At 38.7% G+C, this 21,889-nt stretch overlaps 1 protein-coding gene across 6 annotated transcripts in view; it reads left to right on the plus strand.

The window, feature by feature from the left end:
- LOC145997221 (stimulator of interferon genes protein 5-like) overlaps window positions 1-21,889 on the plus strand; it is a 96,160-nt gene that overhangs the window by 26,789 nt on the left and 47,482 nt on the right. For all 6 annotated transcript variants that reach the window (XM_083133996.1, XM_083133995.1, XM_083133999.1 and 3 more), the window contains exon 2: window positions 1,952-2,185. In XM_083133996.1, coding sequence (XP_082990122.1) covers window positions 1,979-2,185 — 207 coding nt within the window. In that variant the 5' untranslated portion in view covers window positions 1,952-1,978. The remainder of the gene's footprint in view (window positions 1-1,951; window positions 2,186-21,889) is intronic.

The raw sequence follows: 21,889 nt of genomic DNA on the forward strand, positions 1-21,889 counted from the left end.
ATAATTTTAGTGATGAAACTACTACATTCCATACAAGCTGCCAAGTAAACCACCACAACGAAAGGATATTATTCTGAGTTCTTGGCTGGTAACAGCTATTTTCATGAATGCGCTAAACTAGCTCCACATATGGGGGATGTGAACTACATTGTGATGGCTTGAACGATAAGAACTGATCACACAAAATCACATTGAGAAATGTTCATTTTTTTTTGTGGGTTGCTTTCTTTGCCACACAATTAAATTTTTCATCTTGTGCATTGGGTGTGCTTGCTTTGTGTTTCTCATATATTCCAGTGTTTAATATCTATATATTGCAACAATATATACAGGGTGTTTCTAAAGGTCATTTACGATGCTTGGGAGGTGATTCTTCACACGAAAACAAGCAAAAAGTGTGAGTTCCATTTTTACGAGTGAGGCTTCGTTTCCGAGATAGGAGCATCGCAAGAGGTGACAAAGTGAACGGTTCACCTAACTGGGACGAATACTATCACAGATAGTTTCCAAGGGAATCATCAAGGAATTGTATGTGTAATGCGCAATGAAGTCCTCAAAGGAATTGGGGATTTCCAGCAAGAACAATGCATGGAAAGGGTATGTAACGCAGCAAGAAGGACGGTGACAATGAGAAATGCATTAAAGACAACACATCCCGACCTCAAACATCAAAACATGAGCACACCCCAGTTACACGCGAGAAATGAACGAATCCTGTCATGTGGCATACGAGAGACACTTTACTCCACCAGGAGGAGGGAAAGAAAAACACAATATCAGATGATTGCGACAACGTGTATTTTTACACGCAACAACTACGTAATATCCCCCCACACACACAACAACAAACAACAAATGCTACAATGTGTTACGCACAAGGAAATCCAAAAATACAGTTGTGTTTCGCATGGATCAGATGGTAATTTTACTTTTAAACCACAGATTAAAGCAATAGAAACATTGTGCAACAGAACCTTAAAGTAGCCTTCACCCAAAGAGTTTTATGATAACTGAAGGAAAATAACGTATCTAATCCATTGTCAAAGATTTCAGTTGAAAATAATATTTGCTTTTTCATTTACCATATTTTCGATTAATGGTAGGGCCAAGTTAGGAAATTTAAATATGTGGTAAACCGAGGAAGGTTTGAAAAATTGTGTACGATGGCTCAGCATAGAACTTGAAATGGTTTTAGAAAATCCTCTGTTTACCCCCAACCTTCTACCGATTTCTACTCCCTTTTATTTGAAACATTTCCGCTGGTGAAGTAAAAATAAGATGAGGAAATGGCAGCATGTAACCATAGTATGTTGGTGCACCTGAAACTGTGTGTGGTGATAGAGTGCCATGCGGTCATTTTGCTCGCTCTAGTTCAGCAATCCTTTGTGATAGAAGTTTGAAACTTGGAATGGAGAAAGGAGAAAGTCTGAACAGTACAATGCATGGTTGCTCAAAATCCAAAATGTCTTTACACCATCACAAAAAAATAGCAGGTATTACTTTTCAGCCCACCTTCGTTCAGTTTAAAAGAGGACCCATCGTGAAAACATTAGAGAAAATGTAAATATGCATGTGTGTACATAAATGTACAGTACGGGTATGAACTGCGTGACAGTATCTTGGTAGGCCTCAACATCCACAGTTGTTTCAAAGAACAGGAGCTGAATTATTAATTGGCGTGAGATGGGACAGCAGTTTCTGCACAAGGAATTCATTCTCTTCCTCTCTTCTACCTTCCCCACTAAGCGGTTTCTTAACGACACAATCCAAGAATCTGATTTTGAATACAAACTAATTATGCACACAATTATTTACTCGTCAAAGTGCTGTCCTCTTTAAAATTGAACACTGTACTTGAGTGCTGAATATTGTCAAAATATTTCCTTGCAAGTTGATTAAATAAAATAATATTTTCTTTCAGTATTTATTCCTAAATATTTTCTTTCCACAGGTTAATTATTTATAAATAGTTGCCGATATGTCTGGTGATCCAAAGTGTAAAGCATCTGCTTCCATGGATGTATGCGAAAGGTTAGAGCAAACTGTCAATTCAGGGTTTAGAACAATTGGTGAGCAATTGCAGCAAATAGAAAATCAAATACGAGCACAAAATAGGAGACTGGAGAAATTGAGGCAGAATGTGTCAGAAGTGGAAGTTGCACATGAAGCAGACTCTCTTGATGAGGTATTTTTATTCTTTCTTCCTATCGCTTTATATGCTTCAGGTTAGCCATTCCCAATGATTATTGTTATGTATGTTGGGGTGGCATTATGTAGTCCTTTTTTACTAATTTGCATTTGTTTCAAGCAGATTAACACATTTTTATTAATATATACATTTCAGGACAAGACACCCTTCCATGATACATTTTATTTGTTAATCCAAGATGATCAAGATTACATTTATAACAGTAAGAAAAATTTAACAATTAACAAGAGATTCCTTCGACTTGGAAATTCTGAAAAAATTGAAATACAAGAAAATTGAATTATGACTGAAAAATTTATGGAGAAGTCAGAGAATTTATATATATGTAGTAAATGAAAGATAGAGTGATTGTCAGGTTCAGATTCAGTGTGTAAAATTGCATTTCAGTGTTGCTACGTTGATTGAAATTTGATTCTGTAATTTTACCCTTAATTCACAAATAATTTTTATCCGTCCTCATAAGGTACCTTTTTAACTTTTTTGTTTTCCATTCCATATTGTGCATAATAAATTTCACAGGAAATTTTCAGAATAATCTAGACTCAGAGAAGTGTTTTGAGAGGAAAATAAACTATACATTTTGTGTTTAACCCTTAAACGCTGGCTGGGACACTGGTGTCTCAAAGAGAGTTCTGCAACTTTGTGAAGATCCTGCGTATCAGATAATCTTCGGAGCTACATGTTTTTAGTGTCATATTAGACTCCACATATGGCATTAACAATTAATAACAATTAATAAAATGTAATTTCATCTTGAATATATTTTGGGGCAGGATGGGGCAATTCCTTGCTGAAAAAGAAATCATGGCCTTTACGTTAGATTTTTTCCTCTGAAAGTATCAGCAGCAAGTGTGCAATTCTTGCCACATGATTGAATACATATCAGGTAATATGTAGGCAATGTATTGAATACTTAAGTCCTGGTGTTACCTTCATGGTAACCCAATGGATTTCAAATTTTGTATAAAAGAAATAGGACTAAAAATTTCTTCTGTTTGCTAAATGAAAATAAGTTGTTTTTGACATAGGCTTGTAGCCTAGACTGTACTGAAGATAATAAGCTATAATTTGTAACTAGCAAAAACTTGAGAATTTTAAATTTCCCACAAAAATAAAAAATACAGCTTTTACATTAGAAAATATTTTTTTCTCCGAAAATATAAGAAGTTAGTGTGTGATTCTTGCCACGAGAATGGAATACATATTGGTCAATATGCAGGTACAGTTTATTTATTTATTTATTGAGAAAATTTCAGATACAGCACAGGTGGCCATTTTACACTGAAATTGTCAACAAGGAGAAAGCAATAATTATAATAAGCATAAAAATAGAAAAAATAAAATAAAATAAATAAATAAGAAATAATTAAGAGTAACAAAACAACATAAAAGTGAATAGCAAATGAACAAAAAAATAAGTAAGAGATGGCAATATGTGATATTAATTACAAGTATTTCTTCTTATAGAAGACCGAAAGGCAAATTCGGAGGAAAATATATCAATACTTGAGGGGAGATCATTGTATTGTGCTGCAAGTCTATAAAAGAGAGATCTTTTTTGAATTTCTAGTCTAGTTTTTTTTTGTATAAAATAACCTTGTATTGCGAGTTGTGCGCATAGGTACTCTAAAGTGGAATTCCTCAAGGAGTGTGTTGCAGCGGATTTTGCCATTCACAATTTTGTATAAGTAACTGAAATCATTCTGCAAACGTCGCTGATAAGCAGTTTGTAAGTTTAGAAAGGACAAGAGATGCGTAGATGAAAAATTGCGTAATGAGGGAACCCTGTGACGGACTATAGCTAGGAAGAAGTGAAAGACTGAATCAATTCTGGAGAGGTGAGTGGGACATACCATGGACCAGACGGGTGAGCAGTATTCTATTATTGGGGAGATGAATGATTTGAAGTACAAAGTGAGGGCTGAGATGTCACTAATTTCAGTGAAACGGTAGAGTAAACCTAAGAGACGCATGGCCATTTTTGTGGTGCATAAAATATGTTCCTCAAATGTGAGCTTTTGGGCGAAAACAATGCCTAGGTCTTTGTGAGAGGTTATTGCCAGAGATGGAGTAAGATGACTTTAACAGATTCTTCTTGAGAGAGAAAGTGAGAGTAGTACACTTGTCAGGATGTAATGTAAGGTCCCATGTCAGGCACCAGGAAGTAAATGTTGGTATGTCATTCTGAAGAAGATGAGTATCGTCGGAAGTGGAGATTTCCCTGAAAATTTTACAGTCATCTGCGAAAGAAGGTAATTGCTAGAGGGAGCTGTGAGATGGTCTGCAAGGTCATCGACGAATAATATGTACAAGAGAGGTCCTAGAACACTACCCTGTGGAACTCCAGAGAGGACAGGAAGAAAGTTAGAAACAGTTCCTGGAAGAACGACACGTTGTTGGCAATCGCTAAGGTAATCTGTGAGAAGGGTGAGAAATTTGCCATGAATGTTGAATCTATTGCATAATTTGTGAATCAGAAGACGATGACTAACAATATCAAAGGCTTTGGCCAGATCAAAGTATATTACATCTAATTGTGAATTATTTGAACTGCATTTCATAGCATGTGAGAGTAAAACAGACAGGTTTGTAAGACAGGAGCTACCAGGAAGAAAACTGTGTTGCTTAGAGCTTAAGTACGGAGAAACAAATTTGTACAGTCTGTCTTTGATTACTTTTTCACAGATGATGGACAGAGGAGAGAGTAAGGAGATTGGTCTGTAAGATGAAACAAAATTTTTGTTACCACTTTTGTGAATAGGTGTGATGTTAGCTTGTTTCCAAGCGTGAGGAAAGATGCCTTCCGAAAAACATCTGTTCAAGAGAATGGAAAGGGGATAGCACAGGGATTGCACAGTTTTCCTGAGGAACATGGTGTTGATATCGTCCGGTCCTAGGGCACGGTGAACTGAAAGAGACGACAATAGATCCTTCACCTCATCGGGTGTAGTGACAAGTGTTGTTAGAGAGGAGGAACAGACTGGTCTTACGTTTGGCAACGCTGCAAGGAAAGACAGGGGGCAGAAGTTACCATGAAAATAAGCATTGAAGAGTTCTGCCCTTCGGTCGCCTATCGCACTTTCACTATCATGTGTAATTTCAGCTGGAATCCTACTGTTATTTTTCCTCGAGTTTATTAGATTAAAAAGTTTTTTTGGGTTTTCCGGGATTGTTGCAGTGATATTGTCTATATGTTCCTTATATTTTTTTCGAAGGAGATACTTTGAGTGTCGTCGCAGAGCAGCAAAGGTATTGTGCGTGTGTTCACTCGGGAAGCCCTTCCAAAGTTGCCATGCTCGTGTCTTGTTGGCCAGTACATCCCGCACTTCGGAGTCGAACCAACACGGAAATCTACGAGAAGATATTTTCCCTGTAGGCACGTGGTCCGTCACTGCTGCTTGAATGACACCTGTAAATAGGTCACCTGCCTCGTCGACAGTCCCGTCTTCCAAGATGCCCCAGGGGAAGGCTTGTCTCCTCCCACGGCGCTCGGTTCCACAGGTAGCGTTTGTTCTGGATGGAGGGGCGATGACCTCTTCTAGGGGATGAGAATAGAAACATCCAAACTGTTGTGGTCAGAGGTCAGGAGGTTCTTACGTGGCGTGATACTAATATCGTTTAGGGTGGACAGAACATAATCCAGGTTGCTGTCCTTCCTGGTTGAACAAATTATGTTGTTTCAGGTTTAAACCACAGATGAAAGTTTCAATAAACCATGTGTCGTTCGTACACTTTGCTATTCCATTCACAGGGTCTTGACAGTCAATTGAGAGGTTGAAGTCGCCGAAAAGCGCAACGTCTCCCAGGGCAACTGCCGCAAGTAAAGAATCTCGACATTCTTCGAGGAGGAACAAAGGACTGTTTTTATGTGGCCTATAGTAAGAGCCAAGGAGAAGCTTCTTGGCACCGGTCACTGAAACTTCCACCCACAGTATTTCACAGTTCCGAACTTCCACCCACAGTATTTCACAGTTCCGTTTTAAGTCGTGGCGTACTTTGCTTGGCCATTTTGAGTTAACACAGATCATAACGCCACCACCACGAGTCGCACGATCGTTCCGATATATGGTGAAATGGCTTGCGAATGGCAGCTCACTGTCACAAACGTTTTTTGTCAACCACGTTTCAGTAAAAATTAGGCAGTCATATGCCATGAGTTCACACGCAAAAATTGCACAGTCGCCAAGCTTATTCTAAATGCTCTGTGTATTTTGGTAATACACAGAGAAATTTGCCACCGTTTTCACAGGCCCCGGATTCACATGTATGTCCCTGCAGATCAAGGCCATGCACAGGAGGTGAATGTACCGGACCGGGGTCCCCTTACCTGCCGAACGTTGTTCCCTGCTGCTGGGTGAAGCCATGGCGGAGACACGCACACGTGGACATAGCTTCACCGTGGACATAAAAATTAGCCTCGTCACGCATGAATTTTTAATTCCAAAGGAAGTGTCACGTAATTGTTTGAGATACTTTTCCCAATATTATTCAATATTCAATTATTTGGTGAATGTCGCTGAATAAAATCAGAAGAAATTGCCAAAATGTTCACATAGTGTCATGGACGTCCGCAGGATTTTTTCCAGGGTAGGTATTTTTCTCAAAGGGTGGCAAACAAGTCACATTTTCCCCCAAAAGAGTGTAGTTCCTTAAAAAAAAATGGATTAAATTTGAATTTATGGTGTTAATGCAATAATTACTGCAATTAATTGCAATAATAATAATTACTGTGGCTAAAATGAAATTATATGTGTGAAATACATAATTTTTGGTTGACTTTCATTTTCCAGGGGGGGCCACGGCTCCCCCTTGTCCCCTCTTCCGGACGCCCATGCATAGTGTGGTCACACACTGTCCTGTTTCAAAACTCTGGAAAAGTGCCATATCCCGTAAGCATGGATGAAAAACCTGTTCACTTAACAAATCCAAGAAGCTCTCACCATTTAAGGCTCCGTTGTTGAATATGGACCAACCATTCCAGGGTGGTGACAGACCTGGAAAACCTGGAAAACCGGGAAAAGTCAGGGAATTTGAGGTGTCAGGGAAATGTCAGGTAATTTTGTCGTCTTTGATTTTTTTTTTTAATTTTATTTAAAGATATCATTATGAAACTCTGCACGCGAACAGGAAATCTCGTTCGCAAGTTTCGGCCTCAAATTTTAGGCCCCTTTTATGCGCAACACAACCACGGTGCCAGAAACCAGTGATGGCAGGAGGAGAGAGAGAAATTTCTCTCGTCCCAGCTTCTCGGCGGGAATTTTAAATTAGAACACTCTTTAGAGGAAAATCGTTATAACTCGGGCACTATGGGAGCAATCTACTTCGGATAACTTTTGTTTTTCAGATAAAACATCAGAGCATGGAACCGTCCACAATTCAGAATGCCGGACCGAGTAAGGGGACTTGGGGGCACGACCCCCGAATTTCAATGGGAAAAAAACGTAATAATCTGTAGTTTGCCTTTTTGACTCGCTATTTTGGGGAGAGTTTGCAAACTTTAGTATTATTTTCAAAGAATGGACATTTCTCAAGAGAATGAAACATATTTCATGTTCTTGTGTGCCATACAAGTTGAATAGTAAGACAAAATGTGATTTTTTTTTTTTTTTTACAAAAATAGGTAATTCGCATTTTTGGAGGAAAATTGTTATAACTCGGGCACTATGGTACCAATCTACTTCGGATAAGTTTTGTTTTTCAGCTAAATTATCAGAGCATGCAACCGTGCACAATTCAGAATGCCGGACCGAGGAAGGGGGCTTGGGGGCACGTCCCCCGAATTTCAATGAAAAAAAATCTGGAGTTTGCCCCCTCTTCTCCCACTATTTTGGGGATAAAGCGCAAACTTTGTGTTCTTTTCAAAGAATGGACATTTCACAAGAGAATGAGACATATTTCACGTTCTTGGGTGCCATACAAGTTGAATAATAAGCCAAAATGTTATATAGTTTTTTTACGAAAAATAGGTAATTTGCATTTTTGGAGGAAAATTGTTACAACTTGGGCACTATCAGAGCAATCTACTTAGGATAAGTTTTGTTTTGCAGCTAAAACATCATAGCATGCAACCGTGTACAATACAGAACGCCGATCCGAGGAAGGGTTTGGGGGGCGCGACCACCGAATTTCAATGAAAAAAACAACATAAAAATCTGGAGTTTGCCCCCTCTCCCGCTATTTTGGGGAGAAGGTGCAAACCATAGTATTATCTTCAAGGAATATACGTTTCCAAAAAGATTGATTGAAACATGTTTCATATTCCTGGGTGCCATACAAGTTGAATAATGAGCCTAAATGTGAAACTCTGTTCGGACATGTGGCATTGATATGTTGCGGAGAGGGGGCGAGGTTGGTCATCAATATGAATTTCCCAGGCTTGCTCCAGACCTTTGTCAGTTTCCACCCAAACATAAGGGTACGAAGGTCCAAAAAGCACATTCATTTCGTAATCAGCACGATGATACCATATGGTACCATCGGGGCAGTACGACCTTACTCTGATGATACCATAGGGTATCATTGGGGGAGTAAAGGTTTAGTTTAGCCTCTAAATATTACGTGGAAAATGCATTGAATTATCATTTTTTCTTGTGTCAACAGATGGAGGGGATAAGAGCAGGTGGCGCCGTCCGATAGTAAGGCATTTTGTTGGGCAAACTGAAGGAACATGGGAAGAAATAGGTTCTATTGATAGATACTATTCTTGTCGAATATCGCCACCCGACAAAGTATCTCACTACAACATGAGACAGAAATTGCATGGATTGCAACATCCAACAAAAATTGCATGCATAAACAAGAAGAGCTTTAGACTGAAAATATACTGCTGGAATTTTATTACTCTTCTGGCTCACTTCACCTTATTTAATGTAGCAGTGCTTACGAAGGTTTTCTTTCATCATCCTGACGTATTACTGGTTTCACACAAGTTAACATACGTTTACAATGACATTGCACTATTTTTAGATATCAAGAAGAATCCAACCAAATGGGATACTATCACAAAAAAGTGAAACATAAACCTGCATTGATGAACGTTATAAAAATTGGCAAGTGCATGCTCGCAACCTCAAATTTACTGCAACACTAGAATTGCAATGAAATTAACGCCACTCTCTGTCCTGTTTGTTTAAACTCGTGAGAGATGGTCATTATCTCTCACTGAGTGAAATTAATGTCCAATATTATGAAATAAAATACTAATAATAAATACGTAAATATTTTAATATCATATCTACTCGAATCATTCAATCATAAAAATAAAATCACTTTCTTCACGAATTGACTTTTCTCTGCCAGCCCTGCTAAATTTTCACTTTCCATCTACTGATTTATACAAGGGGTGGCCAGAAAGTAAATTCCGATTAGTAGGGAACCGCAAACGCCAAAACCGTTAAAACTGCTAATTGCTGCGACGTTTTGTTTAAGAATGTGTAGTGATGTCTGGACACATTTTTTGCCCGTTTGAAATATCGAAATAATGTGAATTTCACATAAATTGTGAATTGTTAGCGTTTTTAGCGATTTTTTAAAAGAAATGTCTTAAAACAACGAAAAATTCCATGAAATCCAACATTCTTGTCTTTTCTAGGCCATGTTTGTTTACATAGAACATGCAAGTTTTCCAACATTTTACTCAAGAGTAAACTATAGAGTTATACGTACATGAAATAATTCCGACAGCCACATTAAATCATGTAAAAGAGGCAGGGTTCTAACAGGAGATCGAATGCGTATCTACCGTCACACGAGAGCCACATCTTCGTATTTGTCGCACAAGATATGTTTTGAATTACCAAGCTAAGTGCGCACCATCGGCATTTGTCGAGTGAGTAATAATGGAGCTCAGTCGTTAGGGCATCTGACTACTATGCGAGAGGCCCGGGGTCGATCCCCTACGGGGAGAACTAGGATGTTTTCCACCTATTAAAAGTGCTCCGGCACCCACCCAGCATCATAGTAAGCTTATACCATGAGGAAACTTTAAGGGATAAATGTAGCCAGGAGCGTGGTGCTGATCACATCACCCAAACCTTCGGCCGTGATCAAGAAAATGTGGGGCCCTAACTCCAAACCGCTATACACCTTCATGGAAAAGTGCAGGGGAGCTATTTACTTTTACTTCCTCAAAAATCTGTTCCAACCTCAAAAATCTGTTCCAACATATCAAACTGTCTCGAAAATACGTAGACCATGTGACCTACAATTTAAAATAATAGTTTAAAAGCACAATGGAGTATTAAGTTTCGGTATATCTGGCAGATAAATGTTCTAAAATAAAAACGCGAATTTTGGGAAACGTAACACTAACAAGTCAAAAAAAGATAATGCCAATTTTTGGTGCCATAATATATCGGTATCTGTCACGTGAGATTGATTGATTTTAATTTTTTGGGTGCGTCGCCACTTATGGTCATTATACACCCTTCAGTATATATGGGGAAAATTCCATTATCTAAAATTCTTACCTTAAAATGAAAAGAGGGGTATGGAAAATAACTTTCAAGATATCAAACTCTCACGAAGAGGCGTAAGCCATGTGACTTACAATTTGAAACAGTAGTTTTAAAACACCATGAAGGTATAATTTCAGATATTTGCCAGAAAATGCGCTAAAATGAAAATGTGAATTTTGGGAAAAATATCACCGTATAGTAAAAAATAAAAAAAATAAGAAAATACACCAATTTGAAAAAGAAGTAACAAAATATCAGAGAGTCTGCTGATTAGGTATAAATAAAACAAAAATATCAGTTGTAATTTATTGCATTAGTAACAGTGAGTCCTAACCTAATTTTCGGCATAATCACCACCGTTGTTCTGGCATTGGTCGTAGCATGGCACTAAATTTTGTATGTCCATGGTATATGTGTCTGACAGCAAAGACTGGAACTATCTCTACCGCAGTGTAGCTCAAATCCTTGCCCTTGCAGAAACCTCTTTAGTTAAGCAAGGAGATGAAAGTCTGTACATTCAAGGCCAGGGCTGTACAGGGAGTGGTCCAAGATCTCTCACCTGAAGTGATGCAAAGGGCCCGTGTGTACTCAGCTGTATGGGGTTGTGCACATTCGATTGGCCTTCCATGAATTGTCTGCACCATCGTCTGACCATACTATCACTCACGACGTCCAGTCTGCACACCTCACACGATTGCTGATGGCTCTGTGCCAAATTCTGAGCGTGCTGCAATGTAGGCTACATCGCAGTCGGTGGGAGACTGTGTGAGAGCTGCAACTGTACCAGATTACAGCTACATGACACTTCTTCCTGCCTGCATGGGTGTGTGTCGCTCTCCGACCACTAGTGCTGCGTATAGGCACCATTGGAGCTTTTTTCAGGATGCCCCTCATATATGAATTTTCAGAAGCTTTTATTATTAGTGTTTACCTGTTTTAATGTGTGGTTAGCTAAATCAAGTACCTATACAATGCAATTCTATAAATTCCTTGCGTTAAATTTCTAATACCTACATACCCTTTTCGTCAGAATTAATGGTATAACTGCATGTTGTCAGTTTCACAGTACTTCACTTGGATATACTGTACTGAAGCAGAAATCCCATTGATAATGTAAGGAAATATGACACTTTATTTTGTTAGATTCAATTGTTTCACTTATATGCAAGAGTTAAGTTGTTTGCTTTACAGAGAAAAGAGAAGTAGCTTTATGCATTGAAAAATGAGTCCGCACTCATGGTTCTTGCAAGCAGAGGGTTCCAAACCTCAGTGAAAATATCAACATATAATACCGAGAATGTATAAGGAGACTGATAAATTACAAATTGTATTTCTTAATCAATCTCTCTTCACTCTTATCTCATTTAGTCGTAACTTTAAAAATAATCAAGTATATTATTTTAAACTTACTGCGTATGACAAAATTCCGTAATCCTTCTGTAGCTTGTGAATTGTAATAATTTTCCAAATTCACTATTTTGCAGTTTGAATTCAAATCATAGAGAATAGAGAAATTAAGTCAATTTCATAGAAGATAATATTGGTACTTAACAAAAGCATACGTGGATCTGTATGAGTTTATTATTTCCATTTGCAAAAACATCGATTTTGTTTAGTTTGTAATTGTCAGGGAAAAATGTAAATTTTGTCCTGGAAAACCTGGAAAAGTCAGGGAATTTCATTTCTGCTTGTTTGTAGCCACCCTGCATTCCCATTCTCCATACACTATACCACATCTTTAGCTTACCAGCAACAAAATTCGGCTGGTCTGTGTACTGTAGATTACACTGGGGAACAAAAAAAAGATTTTATTTTGGGGCATAAAGTTTAATAACAGTTTCAGCACACAAAACAGCTGTGATTGCCAATTGTATGATTGGTTCAGTTGAATTGACTCCAGTTATAAAAATAAACACACCATGGAAAATGTAGGAGGTAAAATTACTCTACGCTTCTCTCTGTAATATCAAAATTTGATAATGGGCTGAAATTCCCATTAAGAAACTTATTTATTTATTTGTACATTGTTGCTAGGCAACGTATGAAGCATTGCTAGGCAATATATCAGACACTCAACAAAGCTTAAGGAAGACACCAAAACATAAAAATGGTTTTAGAAAAAAAAATTGAATATGCTGAACACATGAAGATCATGGCAGACATGAAAATTACAGAGAATTGTGGCCCACATCAACCTTTATTTATACTGACGGATCGAAGTCTGCAGACAGTGTGGGATGCGCTTTTTATGTATCATCTCATAACATCACCCGACAATTTTCCCTCCCATCCGATATGTCGATCTTCTCGGCGGAATGTTATGCTATCTATATAGCATTACAATTCGCCCTGCAGTTACGACTCAATCATTCTTTAATTCTTACGGACGCATTGAGCGTACTTCAAACGTTAGCACGAACAGGTCGGGCAGCATATAAATTAACGGTATTTCCCTATCTTATTCTCCGAATCATGCTAGACCTTCAACGGCAGGGTCTGTCAGCGACCTTCACATATATTCGGGCTCACAGTGACCTTAATAAATATCAAGATCGCGTTGATGTAATGGCTAAACAAGCAAGAACAAAAGAAACTGTTACCCCGATGCGCCTGCCGTACACTGACCTCCTCCCACGGGTAAAAATCAAAGTAGAACAACAATGGGACGATTGGTGCACTCAGCAACTCCTGAATACCAATACATATAGATGGCATGCACAAGTCGGCAATAAACGTCCTTGGTTTCAACACATTAACCTACCCCATGCAGTTTTAGTGTTTACCATGCGAATGCGTACAGGTCACGTTGTTATACATCCCAGTTCATATACCGTGCCTGCAACTTCCTGTCAGTGTGGAGAACCTATACAATCAACCACACATTTGTTTTTACAATGCCCAATTCGACAACAACATCGCAATACTCTATACAACCAGTTACAACGTGTGGGTATTCCATTTCCGATGTCCCTTTCGACTCTACTCTACGAACCACGGTCTGATGTCATGTGGATACTGTACAGCTTTGCACGCAAACACAACATTGTAACATAAACAAACAGATACTTGGAATGTAAACAAACTTTCTCATAACAAACCAAATAGGACCCCTGGCAAGAAATCGCTCATAGGCGGTGTGTGCCAATCAAAGAAGAAGGAAGGAAGGCTGAACACAAGTGGCTCGTGTGTGTGGATTTGAAGATTGTGAATTTTTTAATAGGACAGCAAAGTGGGTACACAAAGTATCCCTGTTTCCTATGTTTGTGGGATAGTCGTGCTAGAGAAAAGCATTGGACGATAAAAGTTTGGCCCCCAAGGGAAAATACAGAGTGTCCGAAAAGTCACGCAACCCTGTGTTTACGACTGTATAACGGAATAGCGAAACGGAATGAGAAGAAACGCTTTCTGCCAAGAGAATGCCCTGTATATTGGGAAAATTTAGAGACAAACATATGTAAGAACATGCATGTTTTAATAACAAATAAGCAAAGTGTTGCCAAAGGCGGAAAAAAAATATTTGCAAATCGTGTATATTGATGCACAGAACTCACTGAGGTAAATTATTGCAACATTTCACAATACCAACGAACAATTTGGATGGCCATCTAATGAATTTGACAGAAAAAGAACTTTGGCGAAGTTTCAAAAACATTGCAGAAGGGAATAAATGGGCTGTTCCAAAAATCGATGTTTTCACAATATTACGACGGACACTGGCAACACTGTTGGTGTCACGTGTCACTAACAGACGTGTTTCACCTCAGGCTATCACACTAAGGCACTTTTAACGACAAAGGAGAAAGTTGGTTATTCTCGAACATATGCAATAAAGTACATACACCTTGTAACCCTGAAATGTGGGTATCACTACAAATTAAAGCAAATGTTCGAAGTGTCCACCATTTTCTTGGATACATAAGTTGGTTCGCTTGATCATGTTCTCAGATACCTTCCTGAGGTTTGCAGCACCGATATTATTAATTTCCTGTGTAATGTTTCGTTTCAGCTCCTCCAATGTTCTGGGTCCTGTTTGGTATACTTTCCCCTTTAAGTAACCCCACAGAAAAAAATCTCCAGATGTTAAATCGGGCGAGCGACTGGGCCATAAATCCTTGGATATTAGACGATCACCAAAAAATTCTCTCAGCATACGAAGAGATTCATCAGATGTATGGCAAGTTGCTCCATCTTGTTGTAGCCAAACATCACGTTCGTCTTCTTCCAGGAGAGCAACGAATTGCATTATGAGATCCTCGTATACAGCAGTATCCACTGTTGTCTCAAAGAATAACGGTCCTACAATACGACGTCGCGATATTCCACACCATACACCGATTTTCGGAGAGTGCAAGGGTAGTTCATGCAACTGATGAGGGTTTTCTGTCGACCAATGCCTGGATTTTTGGCTGTTGACATACCTATCCAATTGAAACCACATTTCAGGGTTGCAAGGTGTATGTAATTTATTGCATATGTTCGGGAATAACCAACTTTCTCCTTTGTCGTTAAAAGTGCCTTAGTGTGATAGCCTGAGATGAAACACGTCTATTAGTGACACGTGACACCAACAGTGTTGCCAGTGTCCGTCGTAATATTGTGAAAACATCGATTTTTGGAACAGCCCATTTATTCCCTTCTGCAATGTTTTTGAAACTTCGCCAAAGTTCTTTTTTTGTCAAATTCATTAGATGGCCATCCAAATTGTTCGTTGGTATTGTGAAATGTTGCAATAATTTACCTCAGTGAGTTCTGTGTATCAATATACACGATTTGCAAATATTTTTTTTCCGCCTTTGGCAACACTTTGCTTATTTGTTATTAAAACATGCATGTTCTTACATATGTTTGTCTCTAAATTTTCCCAATATACAGGGCATTCTCTTGGCAGAAAGCGTTTCTTCTCAATCCGTTTTGCTATTCCGTTATACGGTCGTAAACACCGGGTTGCGTGACTTTTCGGACACTCTGTATTAGTGGGAAAAGCTAATATAATTCATGAACCGCTGATAGATAGGGACAAAATCATCCTTCTGCCACTGCATATTAAACTTGGGTTGATAAAACAGTTTGTCAAGGCCTTACATACAAGTGGTGATTGTTTCAAATATATATGCAACACTTTTCTAGGACTAAGTATTGTAAAATTGTATGCAGGAATCTTTGACGGACCACCACAAATTCGTACACTTATAAATGATGCCAATTTTACAACTTACATGTGTTACATCGAATCTAAGGCCTGGCTGAGCTTTGTGTCTGTCGTCATAAACTTTTTGTGGAATCACAGAGCAGAAAACAGGGTGGCGACAGACCTGGAAAACCTGGAAAACCGGGAAAAGTCAGGGAATTTGAGGTGTCAAAAAAAGTCAGGGAAATGTCAGGGAATTTCGTCTTCATTGACTTCGAACAGTCTTTTCACGAAAATTGTTATAACTCTGGCACTATGGGAGCAATCTACTTCGGATCACATTTGTTTTTCAGCTAAAACATCAGCGCATGCAACGGTGTACAATTTACAACACCGGACCGAGGAAGGGGATTTGGGGGGCATGTCCTCCGAATTTCAATGGAAAAAACAAAAATCGGGAGTTTGCCCCCTCTTCTCCCGCTATTTTGGGGAGAAGGCGCAAACTTTAGTATTCTTTTCAAAGAATGGACATCTCTCAACAGAATGAAACATGTTTTATGTTCTGGGGTGCCATAAAAGTTGAATAATAAGCCAAAATGTGATTATTTTTTTTTTTACGAAATATATAAGTAATTTGCATTTTTGGAGGAAAATTGTTATAACTCGGGCACTAAGGGAGCAATCTACTACGGATAAGTTTTGTTTTGCAGCTAGAACATCAGAGCATGCAGCGGTGTACAATTCAGAACGCCGAAACGAGTAAAGGGGGTTTGGGGGGAGAGACTACCAAATTTCAATGAATGAAAAAAAAAAAATCTGGAGTTTATCCACTATTCTCCCGTTATTTGGAAAGAAGTTTCGAACTTTAGTATTCTTTTCAAAGAATGGACATTTCTCAAGAGAATGAAACATGTTTCATGTTCTTTGGTGCCATACAAGTTGAATAATATGCCAAATGTGATTTTTCTTTTTTTACGAAAAATAGGTAATTTGCATTTTTGGAGGAAAATTGTTATAACTCTGGCACTACGGGAGCAATCTACTTCGGATATGTTTTGTTTTGCAGATAAAACATCAGAGCATGCAACAGGTACAATTCAGAATGCCGAACCGAGGAAGGGGGTTTGGGGTGGTGCGACCCCCGAATTTCAATGGAAAAGACAAAAATCTGGAGTTTGCTACATTCTTTTCAAAGAATGGACATTTCTCAAGAGAATGAAACATGTTTCATGTTCTCGGGTGCCATACAAGTTGAATAATAAGCCAAAATGTGAAACTGTTTTTTACGAAAAATACGTAATTTGCATTTTTGGAGGAAAATTGTTATAACTTGGGCACTATGGGAGCAATCTACTTCGGATAAGTTTTGTTTTGCAGCAAAAACATCAGAGCATGCAACGGTGTACAATTCAGAATGCCGAACCAAGGAAAGGGGGTTTGGGGGGAGCGACTACCGAATTTCAATGAAAAAAAACCATAAAAATATGGAGTTTACCCCCTCTTCTCCCACTATTTGGGAAGACGGTGCGAACTTTAGTATTCTTTTCAAAGAATGGACATTTCTCAAGAGAATGAAACATGTTTCATGTTTTTTGGTGCTATAGAAGTTGAATAATGAGCCAAAATGTGAAAGAAACTCTGTTCGGAAATGTGGCATGGATATGTTGCGGAGGGGGGGGGGGGGGGCTTGGTCATCAATATGAATTTGCCAGGCTTGCTCCAGACCTGTGTCAGAGTTTCGACCCAAACATAAGAGTATGAAGGTCCAAAGCGCACATTCATTTCGTAATCAGCACCATGATACCATATGGTATCGTCGGGCCAGTACGACCTTACCCTGATGATACCATAATGGTTGGTATCATTGGAGGAGTAAAGGTTAAGCCTCTAAATATTATGTGGTGAAAAATGCATTGAATTATCATTTTTTCTTGTCCGTATGGGAGTAGTAAGGGAACTTGTCAACAGATGGAGGGGATAAAAGCTGGTGGCGCCGTCCGATAGTTGTCGGACGTCGTAGTAAGGCATTTTGTTGGGCAAACTGAAGGAACATGGAAACAAATATGTTCCATTGATACATACGATTTTTGTCGAATATCACCACCCGACAAAGTATCTCACTACAACATGCGACAGAAATTGCATTGACTGAAACATCCAACAAAAATGGCATGCATAAACAAGAAGAGCTTTAGACTGCAAATATGCTGCTGGAATTTTATTACTCTTCTGGCTCACTTCACCTTATTTAATGTAGCAGTGCTTACGAAGGTTTTCTTTCATCATCCTGACGCATTACTGGTTTCGCACAAGTTAACATACGTTTACAATGATATTGCACTATTCTTACATATCAAGAAGAATCCAACCAAATGGGATATATATTGAATACTATCACGAAAAAGTGAAATATAAATCTGCATTGGTGAACGTTATAAAAATTGGCAAGTGCATGCTCCCAACCTCAAATTTACTGCAACACTAGTATTGCAATGAAATTAATGCCACACTCTGTCCTGTCTGTTTAATCTCGTGAGAGATTTTTTGCAAACGCCAAAACCGTTAAAAATGGTAATTGCTGCGAAATTATGTTTAGGAATGTGCAGTGATGTCTGGACACATTTTTTGCCCGTTCGAAATATCGAAATAATGCGAATTTGGCAAAAAATGCGAATTGTAGGCATTTTTAGCGTTTTTTTTAAAAGAAATGTCCTAAAACAATGAAAAATTCCATGAAATCCAACATCCTTGTTTTTTCTAGGCCATGTTTGTGTACAAAGAACATGCAAGTTTTCCAACATTTTACTCAAGAGTAAACTATAGAGTTATACGTACGTGAAATGATTCCGACATCCACATTAAATCATTTATTTCCCACGATTTTTTCAACTTCTATCAAAACCATTTTCATCACAGAGCAAAGTGGCAGGGTTATAACAGGAGATCGAGTGCGTATCTACCATCACACGGGAGCCACATCTTCGTATTTGTCGCACGAGATATGTTTTGAATTACCAAGCTAAGTGCGTACTATCGGCATTTGTCGAGTGAGTAATAATGGAGCTCAGTCTGACTACTATGCGAGAGACCCGGGGTCGATCCCCTGTGGGGGAGAACCGAGATGTTTTCCACCTATTCAAACTGATCTGGCGCCCACCCAGCATCATACGAAGCTGGTACCTTGAGGAAACTTTGAGGGATAAAGGCAGCCAGGAGTGTGGTGCTGATCACATCATCCCCATCTTCAGCCGTGATCAAGAAAGTGTGGGGCCCTAACTCCACACCAAAATTTCATTATCTAAAATCCTTACCTTAAAATTAATAAAGGGGTGTGGAAAATAACTTTCAAGATATCAAACTCTCACGAAGAGTGTGACTTACAATTTGAAACAGTAGTTTAAAAACACCATGAAGGTACAATTTCAGATATTTGCCAGAAAATGCGCTAAAATGAAAATGTGAATTTTGGGAAAAATTTTCAGCATAATCACCACCGTTGTTCTGGCATGTGTCGCAGCATGGCACTAAATTTTGTATGCCCATGGTATATGTGTGTGACACCAAAGACTGGAACAATCTCTACAGCAATGTAGCTGTCAAATCCTTGCCTTGCCAGTGGTCCAAGATCTCTCACCTGAAGTGATGCAAAGGGCCCATGTGTACTCAGCTCTATGGGGTTGTGCACATTCGATTGGCCTTCCGTGAATTGTCTGCACCATCGTCTGACCATACTATCACTCACGACGTCCAGTCTGCACAACTCACACGATTGCTCTGTGCCAAATTCTGAGCGTGCAATGTAGGCTACATCGCAGTCGGTGGGAGACTTTATGAGAGCTGCAATCTTTAACCTAGAACTGTCCTAAACTGGCTACATTGCAACTGTACCAGATTACAGCTACATGTCACTTCTTCCTGCCTGTATGTGTCGCTCTCCGACCACTAGTACTGCGTATAGGCACCATTAGAGCTTTTTCAGGATGCCCCTCGTATATGAACTTTCAGAAGCTTTTATTATTAGAGTGTTCCCGTTTTAATGTGTTGGTTAGCTAAATCAGTTACCTATACAATGCAATTCTATAAATTCCTTGCGTTAAATTTCTAATACTTACATACCCTTTTCGTCGGCATTAATGGTATAACTGCATGTTGTCAGTTTCTAGTGTTGCCCACGAGACGAGACGGGACGAGACTTTGGTCTGTCCCGTCCCGTCTCGTGAAAATGCTGTCTCGTCTCGAAAATATTCGTTTGTCCCGTCTCGTGTCCCGTCTCGAAGGGTTCTGTCCCGTCTCGTCTCGTCTCGTCCCGTCTCGTTTTGTCTCGTCTCGTCTCGTCTCGTAAAAGTGATCCGGGATATCATGCCAACAAAAGTCAAAAGTAGCAGAAACACGAAATATTTTTCCGGAAAGTGGGATAAAGCTCAAAATATTTTACCCATTGCGTGGTGAGAATAAATAAGGTTCGTTAATCATGAGGACATTAATATTAAAAATGCAGTTTGTTGGTTACTGATTGCTAGGTATCTTATGAAATCTACCTTGTGGTTTTTCTGGCTTCCATACAAGAGTGCTCTTTTCATTACTGCTATACCTTTTGGAAGTTTTGAAATGTTTTCCACTAGACCTTCTTTCTTTCTGAATGTCGAACTTCCGTGCACTATGAAAATGTACATTTCTTCTTTAAATTCTAAGCTTGGCGCTCGGGAGCGACAAAAAGTTTTTAAATGTGTAGTACGAACACAAAAGACTATTTAAAATTTCAATACTTAGTATATTACAAATAGAAAGCATTTATTGTTCTTAATATTCTTAAACATCTTCTATGACATAAGTTTCAAAAAGTGTTTCTTTGTGATATGGTGCTGTTTCTTATGCTCAACTTATGACGCACATACTTCTTTGTTTTCTCTTTAGCCTCTAAGTCAGATACCACCACCGCTTGATCTAATTTATCCTTCGGCAAGCACGCATCTAGAAATATATGTCGGGGGAGGGTGTCCGAGCCAAGTGTTTCATAAAAGATGATAATAATAACATTAACGACAACAATTAAGCAAATGTTTAAATTACTACATTAATATAATTCATAGGTCTATTCACTTGAATATGTAAATTAATCAATTCTATTATTGTTATTACATGAAATGTTACAAAGATTGTAGAAGAATAGTAATATAACAGCACGAATATTAGCTAATATCTAGCTCACGTGTAGTTAAGATCGCCTAAATTTGTATAAAAACAACTGTCCTGGCAAGAAGTTTAATGTCAAAAGAGGTGATGAATTGAATATTTGCTAAATAACAAAAAAGGATGTTAAGTCCACTTGACGAAAAATAAAATTCCTGATTAATATTTTATTCTCATTATTATAAGTAGTAGTGTACATAAATCTTCATTGACACTGTCATTCAAAGCCGTATGATCGCAATAAAATTCTTGTTCGGCATGAAAAAGTAACCCTCGATTATGCTAAAAAATATGTTTTTGTTTAGCTAGAGCAAGGCCCCAGGAGGATGCAAGAAGCCGTTCCTGCAAAAGTGTATGTTGTACGAAGCGAAGAAACGTGACAAAACCACCACGTATGGAAGGCAAACCTGCATATATTTTATATCGCACATTTACAGAGCAGTGCCTCCTGAAGTTATAAGAATCCCAACTTCAATGATTCTTTTAGACATGCTATAGTTGAAAAAAATATGTTTAGATGCACCAAAAGTGCATCATTATCAGATTATACATATAACGTGTTATTGGAATCAACATATTTGTGTAAATTGGGTGCCTCCCCGATTACGTAGTAATAACGTCGAGGTCTTGTAATCAAGGGTCCCCGCGTTCGATACCCAATGGAGGCACAAAGTGGATCGGATCGCACTTTAAACTGTAGGTCGGTTCGCGATTTAGCCTATTTGTGAATCAAGTGGACTTAAAACCCAATATCAACCTTAAGAATATTAGAATAAACTAATTCACCCGCAGCTAAGTCAAATTTCACATATCCCTCTTCATCCTCTCGTTCATAGACTTCCTGCAATACTCTTGTGCATGTGGGTTGCATCCCACCAGGTGCGAGAAATGTGAAGAGTTATTCTT

Source organism: Lepisma saccharinum, chromosome 13 (assembly GCF_977018435.1).
Source record: "Lepisma saccharinum chromosome 13, izLepSacc3.1, whole genome shotgun sequence".
Taxonomy (NCBI): domain Eukaryota; kingdom Metazoa; phylum Arthropoda; class Insecta; order Zygentoma; family Lepismatidae; genus Lepisma; species Lepisma saccharinum.